Raw genomic sequence first — 19,511 nt, forward strand, 5'->3', positions numbered from 1 at the left:
TGCCTCACTCTTTATATTTCTTTCTGCCTCAAAATCTCTCTGTCTCACTCTCTGTCTGTCTTTCTGCCTCACAATCTCTCTGTCTCACTCTCTGTCTGTCTTTCTGCCTCACAATCTCTCTGTCTCACTCCCTGTCTGTCTTTCTGCCTCAAAATCTTTCTGTCTCACTCCCTGTCTGTCTTTCTGCCTCACAATCTCTCTGTCTCACTCTCTGTCTGTCCTTTTGCCTCATAAACTCTGTCTCACTCCCTGTCTGTCCTTTTGCCTCATAATCTCTGTCTCACTCTTTATATTTCTTTCTGCCTCAAAATCTCTCTCACTCTTTATATTTCTTTCTGCCTCAAAATCACTCTGTATCACTTCCTGTCTGTCTTTTTGCCTCAAAATCTCTCTGTCTCACTCCCTGTCCGTCATTCTGCCTCACAATCTCTCTGTCTCACTCCCTGTTTGTCTTTCTGCCTCACAATCTCTCTGTCTCACTCCCTGTGGGTCTTTCTGCCTCACAATCTCTCTGTCTCACTCCCTGTCCGTCATTCTGCCTCACAATCTCTCTGTCTCACTCCCTGTTTGTCTTTCTGCCTCACAATCTCTCTGTCTCACTCCCTGTGGGTCTTTCTGCCTCACAATCTCTCTCTCTCTCTTTCTGTCTGTCCTTTTGCCTCATAATATCTCTCTCTCTCTCTCTTTCTGTCTGTCCTTTTGCCTCATAATCTCTGTCTCACTCTTTATATTTCTTTCTGCCTCAAAATCACTCTGTATCACTTACTGTCTGTCTTTTTGCCTCAAAATCTCTCTGTCTCACTCCCTGTCCGTCATTCTGCCTCACAATCTCTCTGTCTCACTCCCTGTCTGTCTTTCTGCCTCACAATCTCTCTGTCTAACTCCCTGTCTGTCCTTTTGCCTCACAATATCTCTCTCTCTCTTTCTGTCTGTCCATCTGCCTCTTAAACTCTGTCTCACTCCCTGTCTGTCCTTTTGCCTCATAATCTCTGTTTCACTCTTTATATTTCTTTCTGCCTCAATACCTCTCTGTCTCACTCCCTGTCTGTCTTTCTGCCTGACAGATTGTCTCTTCACTCCTTAAAGCATTTATCAGAATTATAGAGAATTAGAAAAGAAGACAAAAAACAGAGCAACAATCGAAACAGAACAAGAAACGTGATCAGAGCTGGAACGTTCAACGAAACCAGAACGAAACCTAAACGCACACAAAAAAACTGGAACTAAGTAACTGAAGTATGAACAAAACTAATACAAGAAATTAAACCCAAGCAGAAACAGAAGCGCTACTAGAACCAGCATTAGAACAAAGGACTAGCACAGGGACTAGAGGCAGAAAGGTTCGAGAACCAAATTCGAATACGACTTCTTCCCATTCACTTCAGTCAATAAATCCCATTGTGTTGTTTTCTTTTAGCACTAAGTAATCCTACACATGCCTACGCAGCAGATGGGGATGAAAATGACACGACACAACAGGGAAATGGTATTTATTTTCCTCAGATGATTTGGGGAAACTATTGAATCATTCATGAATAATGATCCCAGGTAGCTTCATCCAATCACAGAGCACTTAGCTCATGGAATTATGTTGGAAATCCACCGCTAACGAGATTCATGAACTCATTTCCACCGAAATCGATGGCGTATATTAAGGTGCTGTCGCTACATTGATTCAATGTAAGTTGTATATCTCTCAGTAGACACTGTACGGTAGCTGTGTCTTTTAACATGAGCTCTGGCTCTAAAGAATGGCTCTGATTTTTCACTCTCAGACCAGTAAGGGAATGGATACATACTTTAAATATACATATATATATATATATATATATATATATATATAATGAATACGCATCCAATCCAATACCATGCAGATTTACTTGTACTTGTATAAAGGCCCTGATACCAGGGGATACTATGATGGATTAGCCTCAACATTAATCTAGATGTGCGTCAGGATTAAAGATGGCAATCGAAGCAAATCAAACTGCATACTGTTCTCCATAAAAAATATAAAAGGGCTACTACAGCATCAAGACAAGAACATCAGGACGTTTGGACTGTGTCCTAAGTAGAGCAGGTAAAGATGGTGGTCATTAAACCTGAGTTCAAGGTGCGAGAACATTCATCAGCGTTCCACTCTGCCGGCTTATCAGACCTCTGTAAAGGAATGAATGATTTTCTATTTAAGTCTGATATAAAATGAGTCTGTCAGCTTGCGGCGTGTTTTAGTCCCTCTGTTGGATAACCTTACACAGTGGTTGAAAGAGGAACACCTTGAGATTTGAGCTGCTTTTCAGATGAGCAAGCACGTGGAGCGTCTCCGAGAGCAGAGATGGGTTCGATATCAGCGTTTACTTCGGAGATAGGAACATTCATGTGGTGAAACTAGCCCTTTTTTGTTTTTCTATGAATATATTGCTCCTGGTAGGCTAGATAAAAACAAACACTATAGGTTCTTGTCTACTTTCATATGAGCTCCATATTAACCACCACTGTGGCGTGAGACATGATAAAGACATTCAATGCTGAACATTTACATTTTTTGGAGCGAGAAAATTCAGTTCAACGAGCACTGAGACGCGCAGACGTGAGACACTGAGATAGAAGAGTATAACAGTGGGATATTGAACCACTTACCTGTGTGTGTGTGTGTGTTTTAGACTTTGTCAGACCCAGCATCCAGAACCACAGCGGACTCCGACTCTCAGGACGAGGTCTTTGGTAAGTCTTTATTTCTTTTTTTTTTCGGGGTGCTTTTTGTTTCTTTGTATTTTTGGAGATGTTCTTAAGGTGGCCTTGGCTCTGAAGATGTGGCATAATGAATCCTCACAGCTCTTGAGTCACGCCAGTGTGTTTGTCAGGCCTCATCCACTCCACTCGGAGAACAAAGGAACACACGCTTTGTTCACCATGATGAAAGATTCCCCGCTGTCATTTTCACCGAGCGCCGAAATCTGAAACGAGCCGTGGCGATACATCAGTGTCACGATATACCACAATAAAGACAGCTGAAATACTTCTAGACAGGTAGATAGATATGGAGAAAATGTAGAAAGAACTCTAATTTGTCAGCTCATGTTAGTAGGCAGGATTTGGATTATGGCTCTCTCCTCAGGTGGTCCGAGAATACGCGGTTATTTGTCTACAGAAGGGGTTCATACTATTTTTAATTTATTTTTTTGAGGGAAAAAATGTCCACAGGCACATATTTATAATAATAATTTAGAGTCTATTCTAATATTAGACTCATAAAATAGTCTTAAAATATAATAAATAATAAATATTGAATATTATTAATAAAATAATAAAATATTAAAATATTATTCTGGCTATTTATTTTAGAAATTCCCTCCACAAGGTCCACACAATTGGGTCCAAGTTGTTGTTTTATTTTAAATAATTGTTTTTTACAATTATTTTCTATTCAGTTCAAGTGACCGGTCGAAGACGTTAAGAACTTATCTAGCCTCAAACATCATTATAACTTTGGAAGTTATTGGTTTTGATTTCCATCAGAAATTCATACCCCAGTTTGAGAACCAGTCCATGACACCTATGGAAAAAAAATGAAAACATGGTCCAAGCTTCTTCCTGATTGTCCATCCATTCATTTATTTTCTGTAGCACTCATCCTACACAGGGTCATGTAGAACCTGGAGTCTATCCTAGGGGACTCGGGATACAAAGCAGGTGACCCTGGACAGGGTGGCAACCCATAGTAGGGCACACACACATACATACACTACAAACTGTTAGGAAACTCCCAGAGGAAATCATGCTAACCACTAAGCAACTGTGCTGCCATTATTTGAACGTAATAATAATATTTAATTCATGAAAAATTATAAAAAATATATATAGTGTTATATAATATATAAATGTATATTATATAATATATAAATATGTATAGTTTTTTAAATAAAGAATAAAAAATAAATAATATTGTGTCACTGATAACACCAAAAACACAAAAACTTCTCCTCTTATTTTTATTTTTATTTTTTTTTTACTGCAGACGCTCATTTTCAAGAGATGCGCTACGTCCCAAAACAATGAGTAGTACACCACTGTAGGTACCCTTCATAGTGTTTAGCCGGCCTGGTGAACTCTACAGATGTTTATTTTATGGATTCTGGACACATAGATGATAAAACACATCCCCAAGAAGCCGCACTCGATTCAGAATCCAGCGTTTGGTAGACTGCCCCCTGGTGGCCATGGAGCTCTGAGCATGTCACTTCTGTAGCTCATTAGCTATAGACATAGATAGAAATGTTGTGTTAGAGTATAATAGTGTGGATTGATGATTTATTATTTTATCCTTTTATCCTTTATATGACTGAAATATTTAGTGAGATATAGAGTGAACAGAGAGAGAGAGAGAGAGAGAGAGAGATTCGGGTGGAAATCAGTTGTATAATGTATTAGTGATAACTGACTGCTGGACACTGTGTGTGTGTGTTAACAGTTAATGGACGTTTAATAGTGTTTAAAGATGCCTGAACTGATGTGTGTTTGCTCAAAGGTACTTACTAAGCAAACACACACACACACAAAATTGTTTACACACGGGTACACACATCTGAAATCAGCATTAATACGTGACTCAGTCATTAAAACTTGAGTCTGCTTTATCCAGCTGAGAAAGAAAGAAAGAAAGAAAGAAAGAAAAGAAAAGAAAGAAAGAAAGAAAGAAAGATAGAAAGAAAGAAAGAAAGAAAGAAAGAAAGAAAGAAAGAAAGAAAAGAAATAATTAGGAAACAGATCCACTGACTGGATTAAAGTTACTCTAAATTTAACCCTGGGCTCTGCTCACGATGTCCCAAGGAACGTCAGTCACCCAGAATTTGTTTTCCTCTATGATCTAATATGGAGTCTCAGTTTGAGCGATGGACATTAAGAGTCTGACCCAAGGTGACCAGACATCGCAAAAGTGCAGCAGGTCCACACCACCACCACGTTACCGCAACATCAAAACCAAATCTGAAAACCAGACACAACAAAATGAACGGAAACAATAACAGTGAGCCAAGCTAGCGCCAATTAGCCTCACCAAGTGAATGACGATAATAAACTTAGGACAATTCAGATTCACTGAAAAATGTATGACATTAGAAATAGAATAGAAACTGATCTTCTTATTCTTCTACACGGATGTCCCTGTGCCTCTGGGAACAAGAAGGATCCGCTAATGTGAAATATGGAGGAATGATGATATAATAATAATAATGACTCTGCTGACCCTTTATGAACATCATTATACACAGTTACAGAGTTCAATAATGTTATCCGACACGTATATAACGAGCTGCGCCGTGCGAGTGCTGCCTTAATCACCTCCGAGAGAGCGTTTAGAACGGCAAAATCGGACCGTTAAACTAAACCGAAGCAGATGTAACTAATAACTGACCGATTATAACGCTCCAGTGGTCAATTATTAAAACATCAATCTCACAGAATCAGGCTTAGGGTAAGAGTCTGTGTTTTATCATCAGAACCTGCATGGAATTAGAGTTATAACGTAACTGTGAGGGAATGAACACACACACACACAATTCTGAACTCTCTCTCTCTCTCTCTCTCTCTCTCTCTCTCTCTCTCTGCTGTTGTTCTCTCTGCTGTTGTCTCTTCTCTCTCTCTCTCTCTCTCTCTCTCTGCTGTTGTCTCTTCTCTCTCTCGCTTGCTCTCTCTCTTGCTCTCTCTCTCTGCTGTTGTTCTCCTCTCTCTCTCTCTGTCTCTCTCTCTCTCTGCTGTTGTTCTCTTCTCTCTCTCTCTCTCTCTCTCTCTCTCTCTCTCTCTCTCTGCTGTTTCTCTGCTGTTTCTCTCTCTCTCTCTCTCTCTCTCTCTGCTGTTGTCTTTTCTCTCTCTCTCTCTCTCTCTCTGCTGTTGTCCCTCTGTTTATTTCTCTGTCGTCAATTCAATTCAGTTCAATTCAAATCGACTCAATTTAATTGGGTTCAGTTCCGCTTTACTGGTTCAGTTGTATCAAGTGCAATATTTCTAAACCATAAAAAATGTCTCTTTGTCCCTGTCTTATTGTCAGTCTGATTTAATTAAAGAAAGATTGATTGGCATCACAGCTTCACTTGTCTTACTCGTTCTCTACTTCTCCGTCTCTCTGACTCTCTTCTTCTCTCTCAAAAAGTCTCTGAGTGTAAATTGGTTTTTTATTGATCTGTCCCTTGTGGTAAGTGTGTGTGTGTGTGTACAGGTAAGCTGTCCTCTCCTTCTGACTGTTCAAGCTCAAACACTTCATTGTCCTTCTCCTAATCACAGTTGTATGAATGGTCATGCAGGGCGACGGCATTAAGGCAGCACTCCTGCAGCACTTTTATTCTGTCTACGATTTGAACCTTGATTCTTACCATTTACATCCTACCTCAGTTCCTGTGACGTAAGGGATGAGTCACTGTGCGAGTCATGTAGTGAGAGCATATCACTGTCGCATTGAGGGATCGAGCCGTGCAGTTCAAAAATGTCACTGTCGCATTGAGGGATCGAGTTGTGCAGTTCAAAAATGTCACTGTCGCATTGAGGGATCGAGCCGTGCAGTTCAAAAATGTCACTGTCGCATTGAGGGATCGAGTCGTGCAGTTCAAAAATGTCACTGTCGCATTGAGGGATCGAGTTGTGCAGTTCAAAAATGTCACTGTCGCATTGAGGGATCGAGTCGTGTAGTGAGAGCATGTCACTGTCGTGTTGAGGGATCGAGTTGTGCAGTGTAAAAATATCATTGTCGCATTTCAGGATCATGTAATAAGAGCATGCCGCTATCGCATCACAAGATCGAGTCGTGCAGTGAGAGCATGTCACTGTCACATTGAGGGATCGAGTCGTGCAGTTCAAAAATGTCACTGTCGCATTGAGGGATCGAGTCGTGCAGTTCAAAAATGTCACTGTCGCATTGAGGGATCGAGTCGTGCAGTTCAAAAATGTCACTGTCGCATTGAGGGATCGAGTCGTGCAGTTCAAAAATGTCACTGTCGCATTGAGGGATCGAGTCGTGCAGTTCAAAAATGTCACTGTCGCATTGAGGGATCGAGTTGTGCAGTGAGCGCATGTCACTGTCACATTGAGGGATCGAGTCGTGTAGTGAGAGCATGTCACTGTCGTGTTGAGGGATCGAGTTGTGCAGTGTAAAAATGTCACTGTCACATTGAGGGATCATGTAATAAGAGCATGCTGCTATCGCATTGAGGGATCGAGTCGTGCAGTGAGAGCATGTCACTGTCGTGTTGAGGGATCGAGTTGTGCAGTGTAAAAATATCATTGTCGCATTTCAGGATCATGTAATAAGAGCATGCCGCTATCGCATCACAAGATCGAGTCGTGCAGTGAGAGCATGTCACTGTCACATTGAGGGGTCGAGTCGTGCAGTTCAAAAATGTCACTGTCGCATTGAGGGATCGAGTCGTGCAGTTCAAAAATGTCACTGTCGCATTGAGGGATCGAGTCGTGCAGTTCAAAAATGTCACTGTCGCATTGAGGGATCGAGTCGTGCAGTTCAAAAATGTCACTGTCGCATTGAGGGATCGAGTCGTGCAGTTCAAAAATGTCACTGTTGCATTGAGGGATCGAGTCGTGCAGTTCAAAAATGTCACTGTTGCATTGAGGGATTGAGTTGTGCAGTGAGCGCATGTCACTGTCACATTGAGGGATCGAGTCGTGTAGTGAGAGCATGTCACTGTCGTGTTGAGGGATCGAGTTGTGTAGTGTAAAAATGTCACTGTCACATTGAGGGATCATGTAATAAGAGCATGCTGCTATCGCATTGAGGGATCGAGTCGTGCAGTGAGAGCATGTCACTGTCACATTGAGGGATCGAGTCGTGCAGTTCAAAAATGTCACTGTCGCATTGAGGGATCGAGTCGTGCAGTGTAAAAATGTGACTGTCGCATTGAGGGATCGAGTCGTGCAGTGTAAAAATGTGACTGTCGCATTGAGGGATCGAGTCGTGCAGTGTAAAAATGTGACTGTCGCATTGAGGGATCGAGTCGTGCAGTGTAAAAATGTGACTGTCGCATTGAGGGATCGAGTCGTGCAGTTCAAAAATGTCACTGTCGCATTGAGGGATCGAGTCGTGCAGTTCAAAAATGTCACTGTCGCATTGAGGGATCGAGTCGTGCAGTTCAAAAATGTCACTGTCGCATTGAGGGATTGAGTTGTGCAGTGAGCGCATGTCACTGTCGCATTGAGGGATCGAGTCGTGTAGTGTAAAAATGTGACTGTCGCATTGAGGGATCGAGTCGTGCAGTGTAAAAATGTGACTGTCGCATTGAGGGATCGAGTCGTGCAGTGTAAAGATGTCACTAGGTGCGTTTACATGGACACTTGTAATCCGATCGTAACAGGACTAGAAGCACAATCAGATTAAAAAAGTGTCATGTAAACACGTCAATCGGATGGAATTTGCCACATCCGATTAAAATTTCAATCGGATGGTAAGGGCCATTTTAAACCATTTTTAGTCCGATCGAGAGGACATGTAAACACTTAATTGGATGGAATATGTTCCTGGAAAGTTCTGCGCATGTGCAATGATGCAAGAATGACGTATGATGTACGGATGTTGTCGTAGGTAAAATGGCGGGCGCTAAGCAAAACGGCGGGAATCCTGTTTTCGTGGACTGTGCGCATGTCAAAAGATCTAATCCGATTCTAATCATGTGTCATGTAAACACGCATAACAATCTGATTACTTTATACCGCGTTCATGTAAACGCTGCGATCGGATTCGTCAATCTGATTGAATTCAGTCCGATCTGATTAAAAAGTGTCTGTGTAAAAATGTGACTGTCGCATTGAGGGATCGAGTCGTTCAATGTTAAAATGTGACTGTCACATTATAGGATTGAGTCTTGCAGTCTAAAAAAATTGACTCTCGCATTGAGGGATCGAGTCGTGTAGTGAGTGCAGATTGCAAGATTTCATTTTCACACTAAATACAATCTTGCAATTGACTCTTGCTGTATCTGTAAGCTGATCTATGCATTTCCATGGAAAGGACTTCTTTCTCAATCCAACAAAAATCTCCAAAGCGTTCTAATATAAGACGATCAGAATCCTATCATGCCTCCATTCATCTTCCTTCTTCCTTTCTCCCTTATTTCATTCCCGATGCAGCAGATGTTCTCAGGTTTAATCCCACATTGTGCCACGTAGCATACGAGCTGCAACATGCGGAACCGTTAGCCAATGTAACATTTCCGCAACACTGCATTTGTCCCAACTCACTAGCTGTCTAGATGACTAGATAACTAGCCAGCTTTCGCTCGCTGCACTTGACAGCTTAGTCGTGACCTTAAAGAGGCACGTTAACGTTCAGAGCGCTTTCACGAGACCGATTAGTCCGGAGAAATATCATTCTCCTGTATGAAATGCTTTTCATTTTCTCTTCTGTGGTGTTTGTCTGAGTAGCCAGTGAGTCACGATTTTGGAGGTTAAAGTGTTTTTCGCTCGTGAACCAACCGTCTGTGTGTGTGTGTGTGTGTGTGTGTGTGTGTGTGTCTCTGAACAGCACATACACACTTGTTTTTCCTCTGTTGTGTCAGGAGTGCAGGAAGAGCATCATTTCTGCAATCAGACCTCTAGCGTTTTACACACACACACACAAGACAAGAATAAACTCCAGCTCAGCTCCAGACAGATAAGGACGCACATAAGCGGGACAGTTAAAGACAGACGAGTAATGTAGCTTAGCTTTTTAAACGGCAGCAAACAAAAATCTGACGAATTCTCAGATAACATTCCTGCAAAGTCTGATCATCCAGGTGTGATTATCTGTAATTGAAAACAACTGAATGGCTGGGAATAAAAATCCTTCCTGACAGCGGAATGATTCACGTAGGGACTAAATGATGCTATTGGAAAATAATCGACTTCTGGAAACAGGAACTCCGCTTCACACACGCCAGCTTCAATCACAGCATCACAGACGTTGATTATTTTTCTAGAACAGCACAGAACTAACAGCCAAATACTAATCCCTGCTGGCTCTGAGTCTCCGCTTATTTTTATCTCTCTCTTTTTTTTTTTTTTTGAGTCCCTCATTTTGCTGAAAAGCCTAATGAAGAAAATGACATACACTTCTGAAATCCCAAGATGCACTACAGTGGATTAGCTTCCGAAACGAAGCAGCCCGGTTGGTACAGGACTGTGGTGTTTAGCAGGCAGTAAGGTGCTATTGTTCTAAAATAAATGAGCTGGAAATACAGTTTATCATTGTTTCTGCTGATATTGAATGCGACAAAGCACCCAGAGTTTCGTTCCTTTTCAATGACCCCTGGAGAATTCTGAGACAGTAACCACTGACGACTATATATGGGCGTGTCCAGTGATGCATCAAAGTTGAGAAAAGCCGAACTCTATGCAGACGCGGAGCGACTCAGTGATTTTATACGTGATTTTATACACAGACGGCCTCCAGAATGATCCGTTTTAGCTGCAAGAAAACTCATTCGAAAGACTAGCTCCACCCACTGATAAACATGATCACGTGATCAACCCTCCCATTTATATCCGGGCTTGGGACCGGCACTGAGAGTTAACTTTTCAGTGGCTGGGGTGGTGCCCTGCCCGGGAATCGATCCCGGGCCCTGGGCAACGAGAGCGCAGGATCCTGACACCGGACCATCAGGTGGCCATTTAAAAATCTGAAATAAAAGATTAAAAATAGTAAAGTACACTTTAAAATAGGATTAATCATTTTACATTTGGTGTATTGTGATCCCCTAATATGAAATAGTGATAGATTTGACTAGATTCAAGATATTATCTTGCATGATATGATGTCATTTTGTCATATTTATACTTATTTTCTACCTTTATACAGAATAATTATAATAATAATTGCCGTGTCCCTAATAATGTTCGAAACACTACGCACTTACACTAGCGGCTAGTGTATGAATTTTAGAAGGGTAGGATCTCAAATGGAACGATAATGAGTTTTACTTCCTGGAAACATGGCTCAGTGGTAGGTTTCTCACCTACTATGAGGAAGGCCTGGGTTCGATTCCCAGCCAATGCTCAAACCCCAGGCCCTGGATGTAGTGCCGGTCCCAAGCCTGGATAACGTGGGAGGGATGCGTCAGGAAGGGCATCCGGCGTTAAACCTGTACCAAGGTGTTGTGCGGACCAGTTGACCCCTCACACACAGGGAGGAGCCAAAAGATCAACAACAACAACAACAACAACTTCCCGGAAACATAAGTCAATTTTCAGTCGACCTCATTTCACGATGTTAAAAAGATGTTTTGTCTCGTCAGAAGGTGAAAGGGGTGAAAAACTCCTCCAGTCCATGTATGGATCCTGAATCGAGGCTTTCGAATTTTGTATAAAAACGTGTGCCAAAGGTTCTAGTAATTGTACGCTCAAATCCAGGTTGGGTGTTAGCAAGTTTCTAATACAGGATGTGTGTGAGTCTTTAGCTGAGGTTTATATCAGACCCATTGATTATGTTTTATTTCTGAAACTATTTTATAGACAGCCTTTGAGTACCTCTCTGCATGATTTATACATTAGCGGGATGTTTCACTGTAAGGACAAACACCATGCTGTCTTCAGGAACCTTAGTGGTTAAGGTGTTGGATTACTGGTTCAGAAGCTTGTGAGTTCGAATCCCAGATCCACCAAGCTGCCCTTGAGCAAGGGTCTTAACCCTAAAGTGCTCAAGTTGTATAAAATGAGATAAAATGTAAGTCTCTCTGGATAAATATGCCAGAGATCTAAATGTGTGATGGTTGAGATCAGACAGCATGGTCAAAGGTGAGAGACAGAGTTGCTGAGAAACAACTAGTGACTCTAATTTCATAAGAAAAATAAAGTTTGTCGATTTGCTGCAGGGCGAGTTTTATAGGGAAAAAAAAACCTCTTTGTGAAGTTGAATCTGTAGTCTAACAGCAGCGAAGCAAAGTGCTTCCTTATATACAGTAGGTTTCGATTTATTGCAGATTTCTGACAGATAGCCGGATTGTCACAGAGCCTGCGGTGGTATTGCCCCCGACGGGGAGATAAGAGCAGCTCATGAGTCGAATAAAGAAATGAAGAAATAAAGAAATAAATCTGCATAAATAAAGAAATGGAATAAATAAATACATAAATAAATATTTATTTATTTATTCCATTTCTTTATTTATTCATTCTTCCTTTGGTGGGATTTAGAGCATGAAATGAGGGAAAAAAACAGCCAATAAATGCACTGTCTTTTCTGAAAGCTTACACACACACACACACACACACACTCAGCGCCAATATAAACTCTTTCGCCTCATCACTGATGATGTCGGTGTTTTTTGAGAAGCAGTAATTTCCATTTTAAAGAAAAGTTAACTTGTAAGTGAACATAATTGTTAAGAGTGTGTGTGTGTGTGTGTGTGTGTGTGTGTGTGGCTGGTACTAGCTGGTACGTGCTCAGATTATGGCCTCACTACTGAAAAGCTCACATTGTTGAAGAGTGTGTGTGTGTGTGTGTGTTTCTCCTCCTTCACACTATTGTTTTTTTCCGCCTCCATTTTCTCAATTCTCTGTCGTTACTCTCTTGCTAATTTCTGTCTCAGTGACATTTTCATTTTTAACTTTGGGGAAAGTTTTAGCATAATGTTTAAAAAAAAAACTTTTGGATTGGGATTAAATTGTAGGTTTAGGTGGAGCATCATAAGAACAGTACACTGTGTATGTGTGTTGCTTTGTGAATGTTGCGTTGTGTGTGCATGTGGTCATCATGTTAGAGTGTGTGTGTGTGTGTGTGTCTAAAAGGGTCTCTGAATCCTTTAGCTCACATCACTGGCTCTGACCATCTGGCAGGACAATTAGAGAAAGACTATATATATATATATATATGTGTGTGTGTGTGTGTGTGTGTGTGCACTTTCCATTACTCCTGTAATTGAAAGGATGAAGTGTAAAAGCTTGCAAGAAAATCCTGGAGTGGTTAGTGTAGGAGCACACACACACACACTTGCTGTTTAAGGACCTTCCATAATTATTAATGCTTTAATTACTGCAGTTAATCCTCACACTTTAACCTTAATCTCACTATCTAAAAGAAACGGTCAGATCTTCCTAAACATTTATGTTGAAAAACAACAACTGTATTTTATGCTATTCAGTATATCGAGCATCATATCAGTCTATCAGTCCAGTTCAGTGTTACCGGAGTCCCCACGTATCCCCGAATGTTACACATCTGGAGCTGGACTTGAAATGATGTCAGATCCGATCTGACACGGATCCAGCGTTGCAGGTCTGGAGCGATTCTGCTGCTCGCTATCAGATGGTCGCATTCCTAGAAACAGCTCGTCTGATTGCTATCATATAAACACACCACACAGTGTAGCACGGTCCAGTCGGTCTCACCCCCGGGCTGGTATTTCAGAAATCTGCTATATTTTAGTTAGCAGAATGAAAGCAGGCGGAGGTCAGCGGGTCGCATCCCCTACTCCATCCGAAGGCAGAAGAACAGAGAGTGAGTGTGCACTGGAGTGGTGAGAGGCGGCGTGCTTGCCGTTCCACCGGCCCACCACACACAGAGAGAGAGAGTGGCAGAGAGAGAGAGAGAGAGAGAGATGGAGATGGAGCCCACTTTCTGCATTCCTTTTCCTCTATAACTCTAATGTGGGTGCATCTTGTTTGTTCTCTTTATCTTGTCCCTTTATAGTGGGACAAGAATTTTCCACTTCCTGTTGAGACATGATAGATAGATAGATAGATAGATAGATAGATAGATAGATAGATAGACAGACAGACAGACAGACAGGCAGGCAGGCAGGCAGGCAGGCAGACAGACGGACGGTCTGTGAGGTTTGTCTCAGTCCAAATCTGAGTGCGATTGTTTTGGCACCCCAGGAGCGTTGATCTGGTTTCAGACTCACTTGGTTCTATGGAGCCCTGGTGTATCACAAACACACATGGAGAACACATTCATGAAAATTGACTGTATATACACTGACCAGGCATAACATTATGACCATCTGTCTAATATTGTCTTAGTGCCCCTTTTTCTGCCAAAACAGCCCTGACCCGTCCTGCACTGTGTATTCTGACACCTTTCTATCAGAACCAGCATTAACTTCTTCTTCAGCAATCTGAGCAACAGTAGCTTGTCTGTTGGATCGGATCACACGGGCCAGCCTTCGCCCCACACGTCCATCAATGAGCCTTGGCCGCCCATGACCCTGTCACCAGTTCACCACTGTTCTCTCTGACCACTGCAGACCGGGAACACCCCACAAGAGCTGCAGTTTTGGAGATGCTCTGATCCAGTGGTCTAGCCATCACAATTTAGCCCTTCGTCAAACTCGCTCAAATCCTTACGCTTGTCCATTTTCCCTGCATTTCCTGTCAGAATGTTTTGCCTGATTGGTGTGTATTTATATATAGTGCCGCTGTTCTGCACAGTAAGGTGTCTCAAGTCTTCTGTGCCGCACAACATTCCCATTTCCACTTAAGGTACACGTTCGATTTGATTTGATTTGTACATCGCTTTTAACGATGAACATCGTCTCAAAGCAGCAATATAGAAACAGAACATAAGAAACAGAAAACATACTGCAAAAAGTCCTAGATGTTAAACAAAATCATCCCTAGTGAGCAAGCCTGAGGCAACTGTGGCAAGGAAAAACTCCCTTAGATGGTATGAGAAAGAAACCTTGAGAGGAACCAGACTCAAAAGGGAACCTCATCCTCATTTGGGTGACACCGGAGAGTGTGATTATAAATTATTCTAAACACTGAGTGTGTGATATGAACAATGTCCTTTCTACAGTTATGTACAGTCAGTTGTGTGATGCAGATACAACGTATGTAGAATGTCATGTGTGTATTAATTAGGAGGTTGTTGTCATCCTCAAGGTCCATATAGGGTTGGCAGCGTTGCTTTGAATACCCAAATCCTCACGAAGCAGAACCTAGCTGGAGCTGGTCCATCTCTGGATGGTGTGTTGGACATTAATGATGTTACAGGTTACTTTACTTCCTGAACAATAGTACAAGTCGTGTTCACATTCACTGGAATTGTGGCACTGATCCAGTGAAACCGAACTCCACCTCCTACAGGGAGTCCAGGGTTCGGTTTCAGACTAAACTCCCTGTGTAGAAGCCTCCTTAGTAATCTATGTCTAGACATCCTAACGAGTGTGTTAATGATTCAGAGTTTAAGAGCAATGTAGGAATCCGTCCACCATGTAAACAGTGATTAATCACCAGGACTAGCCGAGCAGTTCTTAGGAGGAGCTTCACTGCTTCATGAGATCGCTAACATACACCTTAACTGATACATTCATTCACAGCTTGAAGTTAATGAGGTTTGAGGAACATGGCAGTTTATCTTAGGGGTAAAATTGGGATGAGAAGAAACTCTGTCTCTGTGTGTGTGTGTGTGTGTGTGTTGCTCAGCCCGCTATCAGATAAGTGGCACGGAGTTCAAACTCCATCCTCAGAGGAGTTATTCCAGCCACACAAGGCTTTTTGTTCAGCCGGAATAACAGTGCACTCGAACACAAGGCGTCTCTGTTCTGAAACGATTAGCATGCAGATTCACACCATTCCTCTGAACATAGCACGCCCTTTTTTCCTCCTCAACACAGAGAGAATAGCGTTCGAGAAATCCTCCTTCCTTCACACAATAATACGTTCGCTCCATATTGCTAATTACAGACGAGCGCTGAAGTCAGCCCTTCTACCTCTTCTTCTTTTCATCTCCTCTTCTCTTCTGTTCTGCAATCCATTCAGCTCAGAATCAGCATCCTGACCCTGTTCAAACTTTTATCAACTCTCATCTCAAATGTTTTTCGGGACGATTGTAAACTGTGAAAGCTTCACAATCAGACCTACTGACCTGAACAAAAATGAACCTTACTACTTTATTCAGATGAAAGCGGTTATGAGATTTCAGGATTTCAGGGCAGTAGTCAGATAATTCAGTATGATCAGCTTCACAAATATCACCGTATTTATTGATGTGCCAGTCATTTGAAAACAAGAATACCTTCACTGGAGTAAGGCCTACTTCCTTCCTTCCTTCCTTCCTCTCTGGCATTCTTCCTTCCTTCATTGATTCTAGCCTCCTTCCTTCCTGCCTTCCTTCTTCTTTCTTCTCTTCTACCTTCAATGCACTCTAGCTTCCTTCTTTCCTTCCTTTCTTTCCTTCTTCAATCTCAGTTTCATTCTTCTTTCTTTCTTTCCTTCCTTCCTTCCTTCCTTCTTCATCACTAGCTTCCTTTATTCAGTCCTCCCTAGCTTCCTTCCTTCTTTCCTTACTTCTTCACTAGCTTCCTTCCTTCCTTCTTCACTAGCTTCCTTCATTCATTCCTACCTATCTAACTTCCTTCCTTCCTTCCAACAATCTTTGCTTCCTTCCTCATCACTTTTCACTGCACACTATCTTTCTTTATTCCTATTTAAATTCTTTCTTTCTATTTCTCCATAACTTTCCCTACATTGTTCTTTCGTTCGTTCATTTCATTAGTTTGTTCCTTCTATCAAATTTCCTTCCTTCTATTAATCCTTCCATTAATCATTCCTTCCTTTGTTCCATCCATCCACCTATCCATCCATCCATCCATCCATTCTTTCACCCATCCATCCATTGCCAGGAAATCAGAGCATCTACTCCAGTTACACTGGTCTGAACTACATCACTACTGTCAGGTTTGGAGTCTTCATGTCTTCATGCAGAGTGCAGTAGCACGTTATACATGTAGCCCAGTGCTTTCATAATAATAGATGAGGTCAGTTTGGATAAAACTGTAGGAGGAATAAATGTCTCACACTGAGATCCAGCTGCTGCTCCTCATAAACACCTCACTGCTGGGTCCAGAAAGAGCACTCTGTAATGCTCAGCTCTCTCTCTAACATCGGCACCATTATTTACTCTTTGTTTATTTTGTTATATTTTAATATTTCACATTATTGTGGTTATTTCTGCATTTATACTACACTGGGAGCTAGACAGATGTTTGTACAGCTATTATAATCTTGCTCTTTTGGAGAAACGTCCTGTTCATGGCGATCTCACTGTGGTGCCCCATTTTCTACACTCGTTGATGATGGCCTTCATGGTGTTCAATGGTCCATCCATCCATCCATCCATCCATTTCATGCTTCCATCCATCCATCCATCCCATGCTTCCATCCATCCATTTTCTGAACCACTTATCCTACACAGGGTCACATGGAACCTGCAGTCTATCCCAGATGACTCAAGGCACAAGGCAGGGGACACCCTGGATGGGGTATTAGTCCATCACAGGGCACAATCTCAAACACACACACACACTGTACATTCCCAGGAAAGCACCATCAGCCCTCTTCTGCATACCCGAGCTCACAAATACTCATGATCAGCTACTGTCACTGTGACTGACATACCCATAGGATTATTTCGTTGTTTTTGTTGTTGCGGAGTAATAAGGTTACCATCGCACGACTAGTTTAGTTGTCTGACAATCCAGGTAACTCCAGCTCTAGTTTTCTTCTTGTTTTTAATTATTCACTGGTAAACTGTCTTGAACCTGGGGCGGTGGTAGCTGAAGTGGTTAAGCCTCTGGGTTGTTGAATGGCAGATTGGGGTTCAAGCCAAGCTGCCACCGTTGGGCCCTTGAGCAACCCACCCGGCTCCAGGGGTGCTGTATCATGGCTGACCCTGCACTCTGACCCCAACCCCCAAGAATGGGATAGGCGAAGAAAGAATTTCACTGTGCAGTAAGGTATGTGACAAATAAAGACAACTTAAACTGTCTTGGACTCGCAGCCATGGATGATTTTGCATTACCAAAGACTCACACTCAGTGAGAGGGTGAAGCCATAGACAGGGTGGTGATGTTGCACGTTTAAAGGGGCAGTGCCGTATTACATCATGCCAGCACCACACACACGCCATATCAATGTCAGTGTCAGTGTCAGCCCCGGTCCTGGGGGTGATCACTGTCCATTCATGTGCAGTTCTCGTTCACCTACAAATCCGACCACTGGAGTTGGTCACCGATAGACAATTACCTGTGTACTCCGTATCTAATCAATCGGTTGATTGATAAAGAATAAGGATCATTTGACAGTAACAACGATTTATTACTAAGCATATTCTACCACTTTCGATTTAAAAGCTGTGTTAAACTGGACTGATTCTCAGCTCTGCACTCACACTGTAACACATTTTGCCTTTACATGTTGCTGAGTAAATGTGAGACTCTGTACAGAACAAAGGAAGTCATTGTGCGAGGCCGTGCTGTATGAGATGGCTCCGGTCCGCACCGAGCGTGTATACTGTACGCATGTGTGTGTGTTTGTGTGGGCTGTAACAAGTTTTTGTCATCTCTGTGCAGGCATGAACGACTCGGACGTCAACCAGAACAAAAACCGTTCAAACAAAAGCCAGACGACGTCAGGCACCGCCCCTCCCAGCACTGGACAGACCAACCAGGGAGGCGGATTTTGGCCACGCCCACACTTGGTCCGCCTTTTTTCCCGTGATGCCCCGGGCCGAGAGGACAACACCTTCAAAGAGCGGCCGTCGGAGTCGGACGAACTTCACACCATCGAGGAGGCCGGAGGAGCGACGTCCGAAAACGCAGAGTGAAAGCATATAAACCCAACTCGTTCACTTGCTTCTTTCGCTCTTCGACACCCAACATGGCGTCTTCAGGCTCAGCAGGACAGTCCGGCTTCAGACTCGGGCGCGCAAAGAAAAACCCTGGAGTGATGGATCAGATCGGAAAAATCTTTGGAGGTGATAAGAAGCGGAAGAGCAAGGTGAGGAGAAGTCGGATTTGTTTAAAAAAAAAAAATTAACAAAAACTTTAACACTCCACTTTTTTTGGTTGGTTTTCCCTACAATGATGGAATGCTGATCCAGTGTGTCCTGCTGATCTGATCGTTTTTTAATAGTTTTATCATTTGCTGTCGCTAAATTTAAATTTTTGTTGTTGTTTATTTGTATGGTTTGTGTTGTATATGTGCACACTGGGTGTGGTTTAGGGATCTAAAGCAAGAGCCACTGCAGCTATCTGTTGGTGTCTTTACGTTTTTGTTTTTAATTCTTTTTAATACTTAAGGTACGAGATGTTTAAGTTTAATTCCGTCAATTCTCTTTAGTCGACCAGCCGACATAGAACATTTCCCATTCTCAACTTATTATCTTTCTACGTTTTATTGCTGTACTGTTGGGCACATCGTCTAGGTACAGGGTGTGGTTTCTAAAGCGGTTTAAAGACGGAGTCACTTTGCAGAACAGATCAGACTCATTTAAAAAAAAAAAAAAAAAGAAAAAATCTTTAAGAATAACGTGTAAATTTGAGGAAGGGGAAAAAAATCTGGATATATTAAAAATTATAATTCTCTTTTTTGTTTTTAAAGGAACAAATAATTCATAATCAGGATACGATGTTAAAAAAAATGATTTCCTTATTCATCCTTCATCGACATCATTGTCCTGATTCCCATTTTTAAGAAATTGTATAAGTTTGAATTAGAATTCTGATCTTTATATGAAAATTTGCGCTCTAATATTATTA

General features: G+C 42.0%; 1 protein-coding gene across 4 annotated transcripts in view; it reads left to right on the forward strand.

The window, feature by feature from the left end:
* Positions 1–19,511, forward strand: part of mbpb (myelin basic protein b) — a 56,942-nt gene that overhangs the window by 19,066 nt on the left and 18,365 nt on the right. For 3 of the 4 annotated variants that reach the window (XM_058372787.1, XM_058372788.1, XM_058372789.1), the window contains exon 1: positions 18,497–18,750. In XM_058372787.1, coding sequence (XP_058228770.1) covers positions 18,631–18,750 — 120 coding nt within the window. In that variant the 5' untranslated portion in view covers positions 18,497–18,630. Of the gene's footprint in view, positions 1–2,663; positions 2,725–18,323; positions 18,751–19,511 lie in introns of those variants that run through there. The other variant, XR_009202947.1, reaches the window with a different exon arrangement.

The sequence above is a fragment of the Hemibagrus wyckioides genome, linkage group LG20, assembly GCF_019097595.1.
Source record: "Hemibagrus wyckioides isolate EC202008001 linkage group LG20, SWU_Hwy_1.0, whole genome shotgun sequence".
Lineage (NCBI taxonomy): Eukaryota > Metazoa > Chordata > Actinopteri > Siluriformes > Bagridae > Hemibagrus > Hemibagrus wyckioides.